Source organism: Orcinus orca, chromosome 6 (assembly GCF_937001465.1).
Source record: "Orcinus orca chromosome 6, mOrcOrc1.1, whole genome shotgun sequence".
NCBI lineage: Eukaryota > Metazoa > Chordata > Mammalia > Artiodactyla > Delphinidae > Orcinus > Orcinus orca.
Window position 1 is genome coordinate 15,394,634 of NC_064564.1, and position 23,132 is coordinate 15,417,765.

General features: G+C 40.1%; 1 protein-coding gene across 1 annotated transcript in view; it reads right to left on the bottom strand.

Annotated features, from left to right (window-relative positions):
• ELP3 (elongator acetyltransferase complex subunit 3) overlaps positions 1–23,132 on the bottom strand; it is a 112,778-nt gene that overhangs the window by 36,500 nt on the left and 53,146 nt on the right. The window contains exon 10 of the mRNA XM_004270701.4: positions 18,312–18,505. Within this exon, the coding sequence (XP_004270749.1) occupies positions 18,312–18,505 (194 nt within the window). The remainder of the gene's footprint in view (positions 1–18,311; positions 18,506–23,132) is intronic.

The following is a 23,132-nucleotide window of genomic DNA, read 5'->3' on the forward strand; positions in this document are numbered from 1 at the left end:
TTATAAATCACTCACAAATACATACGTATAGTTTCACAACAGAGTAAAATTTTGAACACTGTTATACATCATGTGAAATTAATCTGATAAAACCAATGGCAACCACTGTTAGTGATAGGGACAAAGTAAAGGGACAAATTAGGCAATTAAATAGTTAATCCCACTAGGGGATTGTAAGTAAAGAAAAAAGTATGGGAGACCCCTGTAAGTTAATGGTCATTCAAGAAAGCAGGTTTGCTTAACCACAAAGCCAAGCAGGCCTGCTTAGCAACAAAACCCATGCATGAGACAAGCCCTAAAACAATAAAAACAAGGGTGACATGAGACCTACATCCTGCCCAGTGAGCTCAGTAAGTTAATGATCCCTAGGACATGCTCTCTGCACACATAAAAAACAGTACTTTATGGAAAGGTGACATTTCAAAGTGAAAGACCTGAAATAAATAGTGCCATGACAGTCCTGGCTTGACCATGTAGGGACAAGAAAACTCCCGTGCCCAATCTGGAGGAGGAGCTGATGATGGAAGCACGACGTCTACTCAAGAATGAGGAAGAAGGTGGTCTTTTCACCCTCCCCACTTTTCCTTTGATTACAAAACTGTAGCCCACTAAGTTCTCAGGGCGCAGCACCTTCTTGCCCAGCCGCTTGTAAGCCTCACAAGCATCCTATTCTATTCTAATAAATCACTGCTTATCTATCACTTTGACTCTCGCTGAATTCTTTCTGTGCTGAGACATAAAAGACTGGGCTCCTTGGGGCCCCCCTGAAACGACACTTATCGGTTTCGGCAGTACCCATTACACGAGATACATCTGATTCTTGTTATTCATGGCAGTGAAGTCCTATAATGTGCCATGAACACTGAATTAGCAAACAGTGAAGCACTGCTCCTATGGAAAATGCAGGGTTAGGTTCCTGTGAGCCTTTAGTCCATTTTCTCCAACTGATCAACATGTAACCTTGTTTTATGTGGGTTTCCAGCTAAAAACACTTTATTTAACACAGAATTGATTCGGTAACATTGCACTTGTGGCCAATAGCACTATAATTCATGCTGCAATGAAGCTTATCTAACACATTCATTTTCTTTGTAAGACACATCACAGCCTTCTTGTACTTAGGAACACTAGATAGACAGCACCTCGGCACTACATGTGGGGGCTATTTTAAACAGCAAAATCAACAAAAAGCATAAAAATGTGAAAAATATGTTATTAAATGGACTGTGAAAGGACACTTGTTACAGTATGAGAGCTGAAACAAGTACACTGCATCATGCCAATATCCTGTTCCTCACCAAGCCTCCAACTACCAGTCTAGCATCCACCGATGACTCCTTCTGTATCACCGTCCCTATAATAGACCTCAATGGTGATTATCTATTTCTACCATCCCTTCTGCATTTATTAGTTGAGCTTGTATATTAAGAATGTTCCCTTCTCTATTTATTCATTTATTTATAAATGCACAGATTTCTATTTTATTCAATGAGCTGTAATCTGATATTAACAGTATTTATTTTGTTGCTTACATTAGATTTGGTCAGTGGGCATGCATTCAGGCTGGCTTTGGGGTCCTTTTGACATGTTCCCACCATTCTTTGAATATTTCTTTACTTTCTGGAACAACATGATGTTACACGTTGATCTTATATGTTTGCTGCCCCAGTCCTAGAATTGGCCACTTATCCAAGCATCGCTGATTCCTTTTAGTGGAGGGTGGTATTTAGAAACCAAGATCTGAGCACTCATTGTGCTCATTACTATTGAGGTATCATTGCCTCTAGACCCTTTCAGTGTACACAACTAAGAAATTTATGTATGTATACACATATGTGTATATATATTTATATTCATATATTCAAATATATAAACATTATAACCGTTTCTACATACAAATTTAAAAAGCTGTGAAATCATGCTGATAATTACAATTCTAATCCAGTGCCTCAGTGTTCTTTTCAGCTTTCTACCCTTCAATGTCTGTAAATCCCTTTGGACAGTGAGAAACCTGGCTTCCTTATCTTTAGTATATTTATTTGCTTGCTAAATCAAACAACTTATTTGCTCAATACAACCAATCTCCCAACTACTCTTGGTGACACCTCTGCACTCACTATTACTCTACATTTCTTCAGATGCCAAGCATGCTGCTCTCAACACCTCTGTGGCACTGCTCTGGAGGTGATGGGAAGGGGAGATGAAGGGAAAGGAAGATGGGCTCTACAAATATTGTTAATAATGAACCGGTCCTTGGGCTTCCCTGGTGGCGCAGTGGTTGGGAGTCCGCCTGCCGATGCAGGGGACGCGGGTTCACGCCCCGGTCCGGGAAGATCCCACATGCCGTGTGAGCGGCTGGGCCCGTGAGCCATGGCCGCTGAGCCTGCGCGTCTGGAGCCTGTTGCTCCGCAACGGGAGAGGCCACTGCAGTGAGAGGCCCGTGTACCACAAAAAAACCAAAAAAAACAGTTTGCCACAAATAAACAATACAGTAATAATGAACCGGTCCTTTTTTTTTTTTTAACATCTTTATTGGAGTATAATTGCTTTACGATGGTGTGTTAGTTTCTGCTTTATAACAAAGTGAATCAGCTATACACATACATATATCCCCATATCTCCTCCCTCTTGCGTCTCCCTCCCACCCTCCCTATCCCACCCCTCTAGGTGGTCACAAAGCACCAAGCTGATCTCCCTGTGCTATGCGGCTGCTTCCCACTAGCTATCTGTTTTACATTTGGTAGTACAAGTAAGTACATGCCACTCTCTCACTTTGTTCCAGCTTACCCTTCCCCCTCCCCGTGTCCTCAAGTCCATTCTCTATGTCTGCGTCTTTATTCCTGTCCTGCCCCTAGGTTCTTCAGAATCATTTTTTTTTTAGATTCCATATATATGTGTTAGCATACAGTATTTATTTTTCTCTTTCTGCCTTGCTTCACTCTGTCCATCCACCTCACTACAAATAACTCACTTTCGTTTCTTTTTATGGCTGAGTAATATGCCACTGTATATATGTGCCACATCTTCTTTATCCATTCATCTGTCAATGGACACTTAGGTTACTTCCATGTCCTGGCTACTGTAAACAGAGCTGCAATGAACATTGTGGTACATGACTCTTTTTTGAATTATGGGTTTCTCCGGGTATATGCCCAGTAGTAGGATTGCTGGGTCATATGGTAGTTCTATTTATAGTTTTTTTTTTTTTTTTTTTTGCGGTACACGGGCCTCTCACTGCCGTGGCCTCACCCACTGCGGACCACAGGCTCCAGATGCGCAGGCTCACCGGCCATGACTCACGGGCCTAGCCGCTCCGCTGCATGTGGGATCTTCCAGAACCAGGGCACGAACCCGTGTCCCCTGCATCGGCAGGCGGACTCTCAACCACTGTGCCACCAGGGAAGCCCTATTTTTAGTTTTTTAAGGAACTTCCAAACTGTTCTCCATAGTGGCCGTATCAGTTCACATTCCCACCAACAGTGCAAGAGGGTTCCCTTTTCTCCACACCCTCTCCAGCATTTATTGTTTGTATATTTTCTGATGATGGCCATTCTGACTGGTGTGAGGTGATACTTCATTGTAGTTTTGATTTGCATTTCTCTAATGATTAGTGACGTTGAGCATCCTTTCATGTGTTTGTTAACAATCTGTATATCTTTTTTGGAGAAATGTCTATTTAGGTCTTCTGCCCATTTTGGATTGCGTTGTTTGTTTTTTGATATTGAGCTGTATGAGCTGCTGGTATATTTTGGAGAAGAATCCTTTGTCAGTTGCTTCATTTGCAAATATTTTCTTCCATTCTGAGGGTGGTCTTTTCGCCTTGTTTATGGTTTCCTTTGCTGTGCAAAAGCTCTTAAGTTTCATTAGGTCCCATTTGTTTATTTTTGTTCTTATTTCCATTTCTCTAGGAGGTGGGTCAAAAAGGATCTTGCTGTGATTTATGTCACAGAGTGCTCTGCCTATGTTTTTCCTCTAAGAGTTTTATAGTGTCTGGCCTTACATTTAAATTTAATCCTTTTTTTTTTTTTTTTTTTGGCGGTACGCAGGCCTCTCACTGTTGTGGCCTCTCCCGTTGCGGAGCACAGGCTCCGGACACGCACGCTCAGCGGCCATGGCTCATGGGCCTAGCCGCTCTGTGGCACGTGGGATCTTCCCGGACTGGGGCACGAACCCGTGTCCCCTGCATCGGCAGGGGGACTCTCAACCACTGCACCACCAGGGAAGCCCCTTTAATCCATTTTGAGTTTATTTTTGTGTATGGTGTTAGGGAGTGTTCTAATTTCATTCTTTTACATGTAGCTGTCCAGTTTTCCCAGCACCATTTATTGAACAAGCTGTCCTTTTTCCATTGTATATTCTTGCCTCCTTTGTCACAGATACAGTGACCATATGTGCGTGGGTTTATCTCTGGGCTTTGTATCCTGTTCCATTGATCTATCTTTCTGTTTTTGTGCCAGTACCATACTGTCTTGATTACTGTAGCTTTGTAGTATAGTCTGAAGTCAGGTAGCCTGATTCCTCCAGCTCCGTTTTTCTTTCTCAAGATTGCTTTGGCTATTCGGGGTCTTTTGCATTTCCATACAAATTGTAAAATTTTCTGTTCTAGTTCTGTGAAAAATGCCTTTGGTAGCTTGACAGGGATTGCACTGAATCTGTAGATTGCTTTGGGTAGTATAGTCATTTTCACAATGTTGATTCTTCCAGTCCAAGAACATGGTATATCTCTCCATCTGTTTGTATCATCTTTAATTTCTTTCATCAGTGTCTTATAGTTTTTTGCGTACAGGTCTTCTGTCTCCTTAGGTAGGTTTATTCCTAGATATTTTATTCTTTTTGTTGCAGTGGTAAATGCGAGTGTTTTCTTAATTTTTCTTTCAGATTTTTCATCACTAGTGTATAGGAAATGCCAGAGATTTCTGTGCATTAATCTTGTATCCGGCTACTTTACTGAATTCATTGATTAGCTCTAGTAGTTTTCTGGTAGCATCTTTAGGATTCTCTATGCATAGTATCATGTCATCTGCAAACAGTGACAGCTTTACTTCTTTTCCGATTTGCATTCCTTTTATTTATTTTTCTTCTCTGATTGCTGTGGCTAAAACTTCCAAAACTATGTTGAACAATAGTGCTGAGAGTGGACAACCTTGTTTTGTACCTGGTCTTAGAGGAAATGGTTTCAGTTTTTCACCATTGAGAACCATGTTGGCTGTGGGTTTGTCATATATGGCCTTTATTATGTTGAGGTAAGTTCCTTCTATGCCTACTTTCTGCAGGGTTTTTATCATAAATGGGTGTTGAATTTTGTCGAAAGTTTTTTCTGCATCTATTGAGATGATCATATGGTTTTTCTCCTTCGGTTTGTTAATATGGTTTATCACATTGACTGATCTGCATATACTGAAGAATCCTTGCATTCCTGGGATAAACCCCACTTGATCATGGTGTATGATCCTTTTAATGTGCTGTTGGATTCTGTTTGCTAGTATTCTGTTGAGCATTTTTGCATCTGTGTTCATCAGTGATACTGGCCTGTAGTTTTCTTTCTTTGTGACATCTTTGTCTGATTTTGATATCAGGGTGATGGTGGCCTCGTAGAATGAGTTTCAGTGTTCCTCCCTCTGCTATATTTTGGAAGAGTTTGAGAAGGATTGATGTTATCTCTTCTCTAAATGTTTGAAAGAATTCGCCTGTGAAGCCATCTGGTCCTGGGCTTTTGTTTGTTGGAAGATTTTTAATCACAGTCTCAATTTCAGTGCTTGTGATCGGTCTGTTTATATTGTCCTCCTGATTCAGTCTTGGCAAGTTGTGCTTTTCCAAGAATTTGTCCATTTCTTCCAGGTTGTCCATTTTATTGGCATATAGTTGCCTGTAGTAATCTCTCATGATCTTTTGTATTTCTGCAGTGTCAGTTGTTACTTTTCCTTTTTCATTTCTATTCTATTGATTTGAGTCCTCTCCCTTTATTTCTTGAGTCTGGCTAATGGTTTGTCAATTTTGTTTATCTTCTCAAACAACCAGCTTTTAGTTTTATTGATCTTTGCTATCGTTCCCTTCATTTCTTTTTCATTTATTTCTGAACTGATCTTTATGATTTCTTTCCTTCTGCTAACTTTGGGGTTTTTTTTTGTTCTTCTTTCTCTAATTGCTTTAAGTGTACGGTTAGGTCGTTTGAGATGTTTCTTGTTTTTTGAGGTAGGATTGTATTGCTATAAACTTCCCTCTTAGAACTGCTTTTGCTGCATCCCATAAGTTTTGGGTCCTCGTGTTTTCATTGTGATTTGTTTCTAGGTATTTTTGATTTCCTCAGTGATCTCTTGTGAACCGGTACTTTTAAAAGACACTAAAATTTTCAATACAAGTAAACTCTCTAAGGTCTAGGTTTTATCATATGGTGTTGTTAAGCAGAACTATATGACAGAAAGACAGAATTACCAGCAGGGCTAGCTAATAATTTGTGGTGCCTAGTGCAAAAGGAGAACAGGGGGCCTCTTCTGAAAAAATTATTAATGGTTTCAAGACAGTGAGAGCAGAGCATTAGGCCAAGTTAAAGACCTATGAGACTACACAGGTTGCATGTCCCTGAAGCTGGCACTGACTACCCCAAAGCACAAGTCAGTGTGGACCTGGTAACACAGGGCTTTATAATGATGCTGACAGTTCATAATGTCCTTAAATTTATGTCTGTCACTACAAATGCAATATGGCTTTAATGGTCTTTGGCAGTGAAATGCCTGGAGTGTACCAGACAGGAGTTTTTCCTCATTAGGGAATAGAAATGTGGCAATCTCCACTTTCAGTGATAAAGTTTTTTTCACTAAAAATGAAGAGAGAGAGTTCTATATATGTTGAGCATCTTCTATGTGCAAAGTAGTATATTAACCAATTTGGAATATATAAATAGACACTGTTACAGACTCCTAGGAGTTCAAAACCCAGGTAAGATTACTGACCATCTGAACTTGATACATCCATCTAGGTGGGACTTAAAATTATTTTTAGGTTTTTCCATTTGTTTCACTTTCTTGGCTTGAAGAGATACTACATTCAAAAATATTCACTTTTCTATTTCACAGGTAACATTTTCAAGCTTACAGGCACTAATATTTGCAATCTGCTCATCAAAAGCCTTTCAAAATGCTGTCTAGAGCTTTTTTGGTCTGAAGTTTCTTGCACTTCAGAAGCATCTTTTGGCTGCAAATTGGTGTTCTATTCTAATGCTTCACAGTGATTTAAAAAAATCACATCAAGGCAGACAGCTGTTACACAGCCTGTGGGCACCAGCAGTTTAATGTGGCTCCATCATGTGCCTGGACAGAATTTTACATTTAATCATTGACTGCACCCTTCAGGGCTGCAATACAGAATAATCTATTGGGATGCTACTTCATAAAAACACCCGGTAAAATGGTATTGACTCAACTGTCATAAAATTTAAAGTGTAAATTAATTAAGAAAAAAAAGGGGGGTGGAGTGGGGAAAATGGCCAATTAAAAAAATATCAGGTAATCTAATAGTAAATTATAGTGTTTTTTAAAAAAAAGACAAGTGTAAAACACTGTGTTTTCACTTGAAATATCTTCCCTCCCATTTTCCTTCCTTTGTTCCTTCCTTCTGACACCTGTCTAGAAAATAATTCCTAAAATCTTCTCCTCCATGTATAAGTTTAGATTTGCTAGTGAACACTAAGCAAGTTGCTTGTAATTAGTAGAAGCTGTCACTAGGTGAACCAACATAGAGATAGCCAGATTTTCTAAAGGCACAGAACAAAAAGACACACATGATTTTCCTTTACTATGATTTAAAACAAAAATTAACTATAATTATTAAAATCACCTGGATTAAACACCCTAAGAGGAGGCTTTTTGCTTTGCTAATGGCTTCTTTCCAGCAAGACATAACCAACTGCTTCCAAATTAATAGAGTGAGGGTACTTAACTGCACTTCTAGACCACTATCAGTTTTCTACATTTTCAGAATCGTTCTAAAAGTTTAAAACTGAAGATAGAAGAAACAGTGCGATTCTCTTTTCCCAACTCAAAAGGTTTCTCAGCCCCTGAACACTGTCTAAACACTCAGCCTTCTCTTGTACACATCTGTATGTAAACCTTGAGTTACCCATTAACACTTTCCTTAGCACTTCTTTTTCAACATTTTACCATCAAGCCCTCGATACAAGTTTCTTTCTAGAAGTCCAGATATACCAAGTTCCAGCTATATCTGAATATAACTTTAAAAACATCAGTAAATGGAGCATAAAGTTTTTATGCAGAGATATGAAGCTGTTTTATCAGAACACAGCTACCAAATTGTTATTAAGTGTTAAGTGTACTATGTGAACAAGGACAGCTCTCCAGAGAGCTGCAATGGGGTCATGACAGGAGAACTAGGAACAGGGAGGTGTCTTTAATCAGCCTCATGTTTGTTATCCATAATATCATGCCTTTCTCCTTGTACACCCTTTTGGTTGTATAATATACGTATTCTTAATTCTTGCTGTCATGGCCCCTTTACAATTTTCCTATAGAGACTATATTTGCTGCTCCTGTTTTCTTGAAATCCTTATTTTTTCAGTTGGTGGTAAGCCAGGATAATGTTCCATAGTGGTATTTCATAAAGCCTATAAAATTAAGCTTTTACTGTTATAGCAATGTCTTTGTTGCTTTTGACTCGCTGGTTACAGCAGTAAGAAATTTAAAGCAAAAGGAGGACAAGGGGAAGATGGCGGAAGAGTAAGACGCAGAGATCACCTTCCTCCCCACAGATACACCAGAAATACATCTACACGTGGAACAACTCCTACAGAACACCTACTGAACGCTGGCAGAAGACCTCAGACCTCCCAAAAGGCAAGAAACTCCCCACGTACCTGGGTAGGGCAAAAGAAAAAAGAATAAACAGAGACAAAAGGACAGGAATGGGACCTGCACCAGTGGGAGGGAGCTGTGAAGGAGGAAAGGTTTCCACACATTAGGAAGCCTCCTCGCGGGCGGAGACTGCGGGTGGCGGAGGGGGGAAGCTTCGGAGCCGCAGAGGAGAGCACAGCAACAGGGGTGCTGAGGGCAAAGCGGAGAGACTCCCACACAAAGGATCGGTGCCGACTGGCACTCACCAGCCCAAGAGATTTGTCTGCTCACCCGCCGGGGCAGGTGAGCTGGGAGCTGAGGCTCGGGCTTCGGTCGGATCCCAGGGAGAGAACTGGGGTTGGCAGCATGAACACAGCCTGCAGGGGGTTAGTGCACCACAGCTAGCCGGGAGTATGGGTAAAAGTCTGGACCTGCCGAAGAGGCAAGAGACTTTTTCTTCCCTCTTTGTTTCCTGGTGCGTGAGGAGAGGGGATTAAGAGCGCTGCTTAAAGGAGCTCCAGAGACGGGCGCGAGCCGCGGCTAAAAGCGCGGACCCCAGAGATGGGCATGATATGCTAAGGCTGCTGCTGCCGCCACCAAGAAGCCTGTGTGCGAGCGCAGGTCACTCTCCACACAGCCCTCCCGGGAGTCTGTGCAGCCCGCCACTGCCAGGGTCTCGTGATCCAGGGACAACTTCCGCGAGAGAACGCGCGGCGCGCCTCAGGCTGGTGCAACGTCATGCCGGCCTCTGCCGCCGCAGGCTCGCCCCGCACTCCATGCCCCTCCCTCCCCCCGGCCTGAGTGAGCCAGAGCCCCCGAATCAGCCGCTCTTTTAACCCCATCCTGTCTGAGCGAAGAACAGATGCCCTCCGGCAACCTACACGCAGAGGCGGGGCCAAATCCAAAGCTGAGCCCCGGGAGCTGTGAGAACAAAGAAGAGAAAGGGAAATCTCTCCCAGCAGCCTCAGAAGCAGCAGATTAAAGCTCCACAATCACCTTGATGTACCCTGCATCTGTGGAATGCATGAATAGACAACGAATCATCCCAAATTGAGGAGGTGGACTTTGAGAGCAAGATTTATGATTTTTTCCCCTTTTCCTCTTTTTGTGAGTGTGTATGTATTTCCTCTTTTTGTGAGTGTGTATGCTTCCGTGTGAGATTTTGTCTTTATAGCTTTGCTTCCACCATTTGTCCTATCCGTCCAGTAAAATAATTTTTTTCTTAATAATTATTTTTTATTTTAATAACTTTATTTTATTTTACTTTATCTTCTTTCTTTCTTTTTTTCCTTCCTTCCTTCCCTCCCTCTCTCTTTCTTTCTTCTTCTACTAATTCTTTCATTCTACTTTTTCCCCCTTTTATTCTGAGCCGTGTAGATGAAAGGCTCTTGGTGCTGCAGGCAGGTGTCAGTGCTGTGCCTCTGAGGTGGGAGAGCCAACTTCAGGATACTGGTCCACAAGAGACCTCCCAGCTCCACATAATATCAAATGGCAAAAATCTCCCAGAGATCTCCGTCTCAATGCTAAGACCCAGCTCCACTCAACAACCAGCAAGCTACAGTGCTGGACACCCTATGCCAAACAACTAGCAAGACAGGAACACAACCCCACCCATTAGCAGAGAGGCTGCCTAAAATCATATATGTGAATATGTCCACAGACACCCCAAAACACACCACCAGACATGGACCTGCCCACCAGAAAGACAAGATCCAGCCTCATCCATCAGAACACAGGCACTAGTCCCCTCCACCAGGAAGCCTACACAACCCACTGAACCAACCTTAGCCACTGGGGACAGACACCAAAAACAACAGGAACTATGAACCTGCAGCCTGCAAAAAGGAGACCCCAAACACAGTAAGATAAGCAAAATGAGAAGACAGAGAAAAACACAGCAGATGAAGGAGCAAGATAAAAACCCACCAGACCAAACGAATAAAGAGGAAATAGGCCGTCTACCTGAAAAAGAATTCAGAATAATGATAGTAAAGATGATCCAAAATCTTGGAAACAGAATAGACAAAATGCAAGAAACATTTAACAAGGACCTAGAAGAACTAAAGATGAAACAAGCAACGATGAACAATACAATAAATGAAATTAAAAATACTCTAGATGGGATCAATAGCAGAATAACTGAGGCAGAAGAACGGATAAGTGACCTGGAAGATAAAATAGTGGAAATAACACTGCAGAGCAGAATAAAGAAAAAAGAATGAAAAGAACTGAGGACAGTCTCAGAGACCTCTGGGACAACATTAAATGCACCAACATTCGAATTATAGGGGTTCCAGAAGAAGAAGAGCAAAAGAAAGGGACTGAGAAAATATTTGAAGAGATTATAGTTGAAAACTTCCCTAATATGGGAAAGGAAATAGTTAATCAAGTCCAGGAAGCACAGAGAGTCCCATACAGGATAAATCCAAGGAGAAATATGCCAAGACACATATTAATCAAACTGTCAAAAATTAAATACAAAGAAAACATATTAAAAGCAGCAAGGGAAAAACAACAAATAACATACAAGGGAATTCCCCATAAGGTTAACAGCTGATCTTTCAGCAGAAACGCTGCAAGCCAGAAGGGAGTGGCAGGACATATTTAAAGTGATGAAGGAGAAAAAGCTGCAACCAAGATTACTACCCAGCAAGGATCTCACTCAGATTTGATGGAGAAATTAAAACCTTTACAGACAAGCAAAAGCTGAGAGAGTTCAGCACCACCAAACCAGCTTTACAACAAATGCTAAAGGAACTTCTCTAGGCAAGAAACACAAGAGAAGGAAAAGACGTACAATAATGAACCCAAAACAATTAAGAAAATGGGAATAGGAACATACATATCGATAATTACCTTAAATGTAAATGGACTAAATGCTCCCACCAAAAGAAACAGATTGGCTGAATGGATACAAAAACAAGACCCATATATATGCTGTCTACAAGAGACCCACTTCAGACCTAGAGACACATACAGACTGAAAGTAAGGGAATGGAAAAAGATATTCCATGCAAATGGAAACCAAAAGAAAGCTAGAGTAGCAATTCTCATATCAGACAAAATAGACTTTAAAATAACGACTATTAGAAGAGACAAAGAAGGACACTACATAATGATGAAGGGATCGATTCAAGAAGAAGATATAACAATTGTAAATATTTATGCACCCAACATACGAGCACCTCAATACATAAGGCAAATACTAACAGCCATAAAAGGGGAAATCAATAGTAACACATTCATAGTAGGGGACTTTAACACCCCACTTTCACCAATGGACAGATCATCCAAAATGAAAATAAGTAAGGAAACACAAGCTTTAAATGATACATTAAACAAGATGGACTTAATTGATATTCATAGGACATTCCATCCGAAAACAACAGAATACACATTTTTCTCAAGTGCTCATGGAATATTCTGCAGGATAGATCGTATCTTGGGTCACAAATCAAGCCTTGGTAAATTTAAGAAAAGTGAAATTGTATCAAGTATCTTTTCCGACCACAATGCTAAGAGACTAGATATCAATTACAGGAAAAGATCTGTAAAAAATACAAACACATGGAAGCTAAACAATACACTACTTAATAACGAAGTGATCACTGAAGAAATCAAAGAGGAAATCAAAAAATACCTAGAAACAAGTGACAATGGAGACACGATGACCCCAAACCTATGGGATGCAGCAAAAGCAGTTCTAAGAGGGAAGTTTATAGCAATACAATCCTACCTTAAGAAACAGGAAACATCTCGAATAAACAACCTAACCTTGCACCTAAAGCAATTAGAGAAAGAAGAACAAAAAAACCCCAAAGTTAGCAGAAGGAAAGAAATCATAAAAATCAGATCAGAAATAAATGAAAAAGAAATGAAGGAAACAATAGCAAAGATCAATAAAACTAAAAGCTGGTTCTTTGAGAAGATAAACAAAATAGATAAACCATTAACCAGACTCATCATTTGAGAAGACGCAAATCAATAGAATTAGAAATGAAAAAGGAGAAGTAACAACTGACACTGCAGAAATACAAAAGATCATGAGAGATTACTACAAGCAACTCTGTGCCAATAAAATAGACAACCTGGAAGAAATGGACAAATTCTTAGAAATACACAACCTGCCAAGACTGAATCAGGAAGAAATAGAAAATATGAACAGACCAATCACAAACACTGAAATTGAAACTGTGATTAAAAATCTTCCAGCAAACAAAAGCCCAGGACCAGATGGCTTCACAGGCGAATTCTATCAAGCATTTAGAGAAGAGATAACACTCATCCTTCTCAAACTCTTCCAAAATATAGCAGAGGGAAGAACACTCCCAAACTCATTCTACGAGGCCATCACCTTGATACCAAAACCAGACAAGGTTGCCACAAAGAAAGAAGACTACAGGCCAATATCACTGATGAACATAGATGCAAAAATCCTCAACAAAATACTAGCAAACAGAATCCAACAGCACATCAAAAGGATCATACACCATGATCAAGTAGGGTTTACTCCAGGAATGCAAGGATTCTTCAGTATACACAAATCAATCAACATGATACACCATAATAACAAAATGAAGGAGAAAAACCATATGATCATCTCAGTAGATGCAGAAAAAGCTTTCGACAAAATTCAACACGCATTTATGATAAAAACCCTGCAGAAAGTAGGCATACAGGGAACTTTCCTCAACATAATAAAGGCCATATATGACAAACCCACAGCCAACATGGTTCTCAATGGTGAAAAACTGAAACCATTTCCTCTAAGATCAGGAACAAGAAAAGATTGTCCACTCTCAGCACTATTGTTCAACATAGTTTTGGAAGTTTTAGCCACAGCAATCAGAGAAGAAAAATAAATAAAAGGAATGCAAATTGGAAAAGAAGTAAAGCTGTCACTGTTTGCAGATGACATGATACTATGCATAGAGAATCCTAAAGATGCTACTAGAAAACAACTAGAGCTAATCAATGAATTTGGTAAAGTAGCAGGATACAAGATTAATGCACAGAAATCTCTGGCATTCCTATACACTAATGATGAAAAATCTGAAAGAAAAATCAAGAAAATACTCCCATTTACCACTGCAACAAAAAGAATAAAATACCTAGGAATAAACCTACCTAAGGAGACAAAAGACCTGTATGCAGAAAATTATAAGACACTGATGAAAGAAATTAAAGATGATACAAATAGATGGAGAGATATACCATGTTCTTGGACTGGAAGAATCAACATTGTGAAAATGACTGTACTACCCAAAGCAATCTACAGATTCAGTGCAATCCCTATCAAACTACCACTGGCATTTTTCACAGAACTAAAACAAAAAATTTCACAATTTGTATGGAAACACAAAAGACCCCGAATAGCCAAAGCAATCTTGAGAAAGAAAAACAGAGCTGGAGGAATCAGGCTCCCTGACTTCAGACTATACTACAAAGCTACAGTAATCAAGACAGTATGGTACTGGCACAAAAACAGAAAGATAGATCAATGGAACAGGATACAAAGCCCAGAGATAAACCTATGCACATATGGTCACCTTATCTTTGATAAAGGAGGCAGGAATGTACAGTGGAGAAAGGACAGCCTCTTCAATAAGGGGTCCTGGAAAACTGGACAGGTACATGTAAAAGTATGAGATTAGATCACTCCCTAACACCATACACAAAAATAAGCTCAAAATGGATTAAAGACCTAAATGTAAGGCCAGAAACTATCAAACTCTTAGAGGAAAACATAGGCAGAACACTCTATGACATAAATCACAGCAAGATCCTTTTTGACCCACCTCCTAGAGAAATGGAAATAAAAACAAAAATAAACAAATGGGACCTAATGAAACTTCAAAGCTTTTGCACAGCAAAGGAAACCATAAACAAGACCAAAAGACAACCCTCAGAATGGGAGAAAATATTTGCAAATGCAGCAACTGACAAAGGATTAATCTCTAAAATTTATATGCAGCTCATGCAGCTCAATAACAAAACAACAAACAACCCAATCCAAAAATGGGCAGAAGACGTCAATAGACATTTCTCCAAAGAAGATATACAGACTGCTAACAAACACATGAAAGAATGCTCAACATCATTAATCATTAGAGAAATGCAAATCAAAACTACAATGAGATATCATCTCACACCAGTCAGAATGGCCATCATCAAAAAATCTAGAAACAATAAATGCTGGAGGCAGTGTGGAGAAAAGGGAACACTCTTGCACTGCTGGTGGGAATGTGAATTGGTACAGCCACTATGGAGAACAGTATGGAGGTTCCTTAAAAAACTAGAAATAGAACTATCATATGACCCAGCAATCCCACTACTGGGCATATACCCTGAGAAAACCATAATTCAAAAAGAGTCATGTACCAAAATGTTCATTGCAGCTCTATTTACAATAGCCCTTAGATGGAAACAACCTAAGTGTCCATCATTGGATGAATGGATAAAGAAGATGTGGCACATATATACAATGGAATATTACTCAGCCATAAAAAGAAACGAAATTGAGCTATTTGTAATGTGGATAGACCTAGAGTCTGTCATACAGAGTGAAGTAAGTCAGAAAGAGAAAGACAAATACCATATGCTAACACATATGTATGGAATTTAAGAAAAAGAAATGTCATGAAGAACCTAGGGGTAAGACAGGAATAAAGACACAGACCTACTAGAAAATGGACTTGAGGATATGGGGAGGGGGAAGGGTAAGCTGTAATAAAGCGAGAGAGAGGCATGGACATATATACACTACCAATCATAAGGTAGATAGCTAGTGGGAAGCAGCCGCATAGCACAGGGAGATCAGCTTGGTGCTTTGTGACCGCCTGGAGGGATGGGATAGGGAGGATGGGAGGGAGGGAGGGAGACGCAAGAGGGAAGAGATATGGGAACATACGTATATGTATAACTGATTCACTTTGTTATAAAGCAGAACCTAACACACCATTGTAAAGCAATTATACTCCAATAAAGATGTATTAAAAAAAAAAAGAAGAAATTTAAATCTAAAAATGAATGGGGAGAATGCAAATTCTTCATCTGATTGCCCGTGTGATCTATGCCTTGTTACTCTTGGTAGGAAAACTATGGTGTCTATGGCTGTGAAATTTCTATTCTGTGGTACCTGTTACCCTGCTCTGCTGCTGGGAAGTAGTGTCTTCACTGTTCTCTGGTTGCCCCAGTGAGTTAAATGCAAATACTATTTTTCTTTTGTTGTTATTAGTATTACTTATTGCATCTTTGTTTCTATTGTATTAAGTTTTTGAAACAATCTCAAAGTCACAGAAAAATTCCCAAGTGTGGTACAAATAACTATATTCCTGAAGTATAATATTTGAAAGTAAATTGGGAACAAGATGTCCCAATACCCCCAGAATACTCTAAGTATTTCCTACAACAAGGATATTCTCTTGGGTAACAGTAATACAACCATCAAAATCAGGAAACTAACATTGGCACTTTACTGTTATCTAATCCTAGACTCCATCCCAGCTTCCTGTGAGCCTCCGGTCACAGCATTTCCATCAGCTGATCAACACATGACCTTACTTTATGTGTATTTCTGTTTAAGGTGTCGGTGTGTCTCTCTCTCTCTCTCTCAATAAATAGGCAGATGATTCATTATCATGAAACTCATGGCTCATAGCTCATGTCTGAATGAAGCTAATCTAATACATGCCTTTTCTAATCAAACTCTCAAAAATTAAATACAAAGAAAACATATTAAAAGCAGCAAGGGAAAAACAACAAATAACACATAAGGGAAACCCCATAAGGTAAGGCACAGCATAGCCTTCCTGCACTCAGGAACACTACAAACAACACTTCAGGCCATTTTAAACAGTGAAATCACCAACAAACAGCACAAAACTGCAAAAATCATGGCCATTAAACAGACTGTGAAAAGGACATGTGCACACACCATTGTATTTGTTATCGTTTGTTACATTTACAGTTATTTCTATCTCTACCAATATGTTGAAAACCACAAGTTCACACCAGTATCTCCTATTCCCAAACACCATGGGGTACATTAGAATTTTCTCCTTTTTCATATTTGGCATTCCCTTTTCAGATAACAGAAAACCCAGCTCCCATTATCCTTAATATTATCTGCTTATTAGATCCACCCCTTGCAAGTTACTGACCCTCTGTTGCTGTCCTCGTCTCCACACCCCTCAGACACATCCTCCTCGCCCTACTGAGCTCTGACATCTGGTGCCAGGTCAGCCGTCAGTGAGAACGCCTTCCTCACACATCTGGGCTGCAGCAGCCTGAACCACACCACCACCTCCTCCCTGAGAACACCCTTCTCCCCGTGCTCTGGGCCCTGCGGCTCCCTGTGTCCCTTGTGTGGATGCCTGCGTTGCTCAGTAGCTCCTAATGTCTTTTGGACTGAATTGTTCCAGAAAGGTGGAAGAGAAGAGGAAGGATAATGCAAATGATTTTGATGGCTGATTTTCTAGTCACTATCTCCTTAGTATTTTTAAAAATAGAGATCATTAAGCAATTTAGGTCCTTAAGTTGGGCCAATAATTTAAAAAATTTGAGAAATAAATACACTGTGCCAGAAATGTGGTGTAAATATCCTTTGACCTTTAAGGAAATCCATTATTTTATATCCTTGATAATTTCCCTTTAGTTGATAGTTCTGCTTTATGTTATTAGTAGCACAGTTGTTGTGCTCAGTGGAATCCTAGTCACAGCAGCTGACTGGACATGCATTTATCGATCCCCATTTGGCCTTGTACTGGTAATACTGGAATACAGGCAGTTTTTGGCAGGGTGGTGGAAATGTGCCTTAACGACCAGGAAGTACAGGAATGGCTTTGTCAGGATTGTAGGTAAATAGGTAACTTTATGGCTTCTAAATTTTTCCTTCAGTGTTATGTTTCTATTTAAAAAAAAAAAAAGACCACGATTGAAAATGAGATCTCAGTTTCTCCTAGAAAAGTAGTTCAGATGATTTCCTTCACACTATCAGGAATATGTCACTCTTTCTCCACATTTACATTAATGTCAGTAAAGAATGCTCGTTGCTACTCTTTCTTTTTTCTTCAGAGGCTCTAGAACAGGGATAACAGACACATGGCTCCACGTCCTCCTCCCACACTCACTAGAGTATCTGGGTTGGAGCAGATCTGAGAAAGGAAACGCTGATGTAGATCACAACCTCCTGGAACCAAACACCATGCTCACTTCCCATCATCCTCCATCTCCTGGCTCGCGAATGGAGAGATGAACATGTGAATAAACGTGATACTGGCAAAGAGGCTTGGACATGCTGTCCTATCATTTCCATCCTCTCTATCTACAGACAGCATTCTAGGTGTCCCATTTTTAATTAAAAAAAATTCAAACCCATCAATTTGCAGTAAGACTCTTCTCATTAGAAACTGTTAACAGATAAGACTCATCACTGATGACTTCTGGCATAAAAGATTAACACATTACCTCTGCACCCGGTACACTCGAGTCCACGGAGGCACGAGGGCAAGGATCCGGGCCACCAATTCAATCAGGTCACTGGGAGAATAACTCTTGTATCTTCCCGATTTCCACAACTCATAAAGCCCAGTTCCACGAATCACCAGGGTAGGGTAGAGTTTCAAACCATCAGGACGAAAAGCAGGGTTCTCAAAAAACTCCTGTGAATAGAGAAAATGACTTCTCCATTAGTTATATGGAGATTACCCACAGTGAAGTTTCAATCTGGGGCTGGCTTCTCTCACATACCTATGTGGTTCTTAGACTGACTTTCCTTCCTATCAAGCGAGGGAAGGTATACAGAACAGAAACTCATTGTTTTTACAGCCTCAGTGGAGCAAAACATGTGTGTGCTGGGTGACCAAGCCCTTGCCAACCAACCCAACCCCGGTCCACTGCTGTGGTGTCATCGCATGCCACCTTCCCCACCTTGCTTTTCTGTCTTTGCAAAGGCAATTTCCTCTGCCTGGAAATTTTATCAGTTTTTCTTCATCTAGCTAATCTTCAGGTCTCAGCTTGAATGCCAATTCTTCAGAGAGGTCTTCCTGACCTTCAAATACAAGTTGCTTCACTTAAAAATGTTTTCTGGAATTCTGTATTCTTGCCTTCCTAGCAGCATCATACTGACAATTTATCTGATGCCTGCATTCACCTCTAGACTGTATCCTCCTTTAATAATGGAATATATTTAATTGTTTAAACTTTTAAAAGTTGTGACATAGATCACCATCTGGGCTGCAAAACCTAAACTGTCTACTATATGGCCCTTTGCAGAAAAAGTATGCCGACCCCTGGATAGGACTATTTTGTCCTCAGGCCAACTGGCACCATTCCTAACCCGGGATACACACAGTCCATTTGTTATCTGGACACTGAGGGATACATCTAATTCATCTACTTTGACATAGTAATTTCCTGCACTGTATCATCCCAGCTGGCTGCCTTATTTCTTTACTTGGGTTGTAGCAAGGAGACATCAGGCATTCTCCTTTCTATGACTTTGCACTGCTAATCTGCTCTTATCTTGATTTCGCTTGACATGTGATAGAGGAATGAAGGTGGACTCATACAGCTCCCTCTCACCCCGACCCTGGCGTTAGTACTTAAACGGCCAGCAGTACCGTATCTTGTGAATTGTGAAAATGCTTTTTTATCTTGTGCTGTTATTCTTACAGAGCTTTCCATTGTTTAACTTGGTTTTCAAAGAAATATATAACTATAGAGTTTTCGATCTCTCTCACTGATTTCTGTCACAGTCTTAAATGCTATAATCTTTGTGCACCATTTGCTCTTAGGGCTATTCTTCTGTAATTGCATGTAATTTTCCCTGTAACATTTATATATTAAAGATTCATAAGGTCTTTAATATTCTATAGCCATCCACAAAGAGTATGTATGCAAGTCACTTTCTACCTAGTCTGCATCTATATTGGAACACAGGATTTCAGTAAAGTACTTCTGGTTACTCGTGTAATAAATTAAGGGGACATATGGGCTGATATAATCCTTTCATAAGAATGATGATAGATGGAATTGGTGCTGGACTTCCGGTTAAACATGGAGAATTAAAATATGTGTTTCTTTCCTTTCCTTCCAAAATCACACTGAAATAAGAGGAAATAATTTTTTTAAAAAGCATAAACCCAGAAGAACAAAGAGAACATCAGAGGAGACAGGAGGGGGAATAAGTGATAGCAATAAATTTTTGGAAGACAGAAAATGGATGGAAGATTGGTAAATGACTTTGCAAATGAAGAAAACTGTAAACAAACTATCTGCAAAGGGGGATACGGATGAAAGGGCAGCTCAGTCACACCAGAGTCCCAGGAATGAGCATAGATCAGAAATAGCAGTAATGACAGCTCTTCAGAATACAGTTATGATTCAGATGATGTGAATATTATACCAACAAAAAGACAAAAACCTTAGTGATTGATTCTGATATGGAAAGTGAAAATGAAACTCACGATGCTGGAGAATGCTCCTCTGCTTCTACAGAAGAGTGGACTGAAGACAAAATTTCATGAAAATTAGAAGACTCTACAGGTGTGTCAGGTGTAACTATTGAATGTAATAACCCACAAAGTGTTAGTGAAATAACAGAATTAATTTTGATCAGCCGAAATAAAAATTGCTGGCCACAGGCATTAATTTCTGCAAAAATACCCCGGTCAATAAGGAGTTTAAAAAAAAAAAAAAAGGAGGGAAAATGATTTCACAGAATTCTGTAAGTGTGAAGATATTAGAACAGAGACATTTTTGGGCATGTAAAAGGCTTACTTCCCATGATGAATCCTTTCTTAGAAAGCTGCTGGAGAATGTGTTTTAGTAAAGTAAAGGAGTAAACCAATAAAAAGGATTAACTTGGTTTCTAAAAAACAAAGGATCTGATCCTAGAGAGTAGAGAAGAGGAGCCCTAAGGAAGACCTCTGTGAACTAGGCACAGAGAACTGCCAGTCCAGTTTGGAGCTGGAAGATTAGACCTCCAGGAGTTATGACTCCAGCCTAAAAAAGGAACTTAGAGAATATCTGATAGGGTCAGCCACTGAGAGAGGGGCTTTAACACTGAATGGGCACACTTGAAGGTTACAGATACTCAGAGAACTAATAAGCAAATAAAGAAATAAGACAATTTTACTGTTAACTCTAGGAAAAACAAAAAGTTATTTAAGAAAAGAAAGTAGGTATAGTATATTACTTGGCTCCATGCAAATAATAATAACTTATGTAAAAACTGTAATGAAAACACTGACTACTCATATAACTAAAATAGTGGCCTAATAATATTGGGAGAATGGGAGTTCAAAGAATTAACTCTTTAACTATTGTATTGGTAACAGTAAGACAAGAGAATCTCTCTACTGATAGTCAGGAAACAGGAATCCAAGCATAGAAGAAGGAAACATAGTGGTAAATACTGGGACCCCTCCCCCACCTCCCCTGGCCTGGCCACAACAGTTGAAAGTGGCGGAGGACTACTGTGTTTTGATGTGACCCCTTTAGGACTTACTGGATTTTCAAACACTAGTTAATAATAACTTTATTAATTAATACCTTTTATACTATAAAGATAAAAATTAATTTAATAAACATCATTTTGGTGGCAATGTGGATGATATATTAGAAGGGAACATGGCTGGTGGCCGTGGGACTTAGCTAAGCAGCTGTCTACCTGTGCAGTGAGCTGACAAAAGCATGAATTGAAGTTGTGGCAGTGGGGATGAAGAGGAGGCGACAGCCCTCAAAAATATTCAGAGGGAGTAACAGACAGGACCTCCTGTTAGATTAGACCCACGGTAGAGGGAACAGCGACAGCAGCAGTGATGTACTGAGCACTCGTTATGTGCCAGGCATTCTTCTAAGCATGATGCATGCATTACCTCTGCCCACCTTCACAACAGCCTCATTCAGAGATGAGGAGACTGAGGAACAAAGCAGTCCGTTTGCTACCAAGTGGTGGGTGGGGCCAGGATTCAAACTAGGCCCAGTCTGGCTCCACATATTCTCTCTTTCTTTCTGAATGACTGACTGTCTAGCTTGGGAGGGTATGTGGATGATGGAACACCAATATCATAGGAAACAGAAGACGAGGAGACCACGGGGAGAATGAAGTATGTCCATATTGGACACGTTAAGTCCGAAGTACAAGTAAGACATCTGGTGCTAGTTGAAGAGTATTCAGCAATTGGACTTAAGAGCTAAGGCTTAAGGCTGGAGAGGAAATGAGATTAATTGAAGTGTAAGTGGTAAAGTTAGAACGACAGAAGAAAGACAAGCATATAGATGAAAGCAAAAGACAGAAGCCACATTTAAGTGGTGGGAAGAAAAAGAAGATCTAGTGGAAAAGAAATAGTCCTAGAGGTTAAAAAGGGAACCAGGGGACAGCAGAGTCACAAAAGCCAGGGAGGTGAGAATTTAAAACTGGAGAGTCTTTAACAATAACAGGTGCTAAGACTGGATAAAATGTCAGCCGAGAAGTATCCTTTGGATTTGGAGATTAGCAAGTACTTTACAATGTTTGAGAGAATAGTTTCAGAGAGAGAGAGAGAGAGAGAGAGAGAGAGAGAGAGTGAGTGTGTGTGTGTGTGTGTGTGTGTGTGTGTGTGTGTGTGTGTGTGTGTGTGTGTGTGTTGGCGGGCAGCGGGGAGTGAGTAGAAGCCAAGCTGCAGTGGATTTGGAGGAAGCAGGGACACTGAAGCGTTTGTAAATGACGTGGGGGCACTCAAGGGAAAGGAAGGCAGGGTACTGCTGTTTTTCACTGTAGGCCTTACAGTACAATTTGACTTTTAAAATTTTCCATGTGTTCCTTTGATACAAATAAAAAATAACTGAAAACGTAAAGTTCTGTTTCTGTAAGATCCAACCCGACCAGGATTTCAACATCATTCAGGTCATGCATAGTCATTCATCATAAAACAGACTTTCCTTGGCCTAAGAAAGGAGACACAGAAAGGTGCAATAGAAAGGGTGCCTTCCTAAGAGCCTGCTTCTACCTGAGACTCACCATGGCCTTTAACAGTTACTTAACTGCGTCAGGTCTTGTTTCCTTATCTGAGGAGGCTGCAACAGGTGGTCTTTTCTGATATAATTCTACACTACCTGTATTCTATGATATTACCTTAAGTATCGAGCCTTTACATTAAGAAAACCAAGCAAATGAAGAAGTAACAACAACAAACACCTCTAACCATACCTGCCAAACTGTAACTTGATCACACTGGCTTTTGAGAAAAACAGCTCAGTGGGGGAAAAAAAGAACTTCTGAGTGTCCAAAGGGTGGGCAAACAT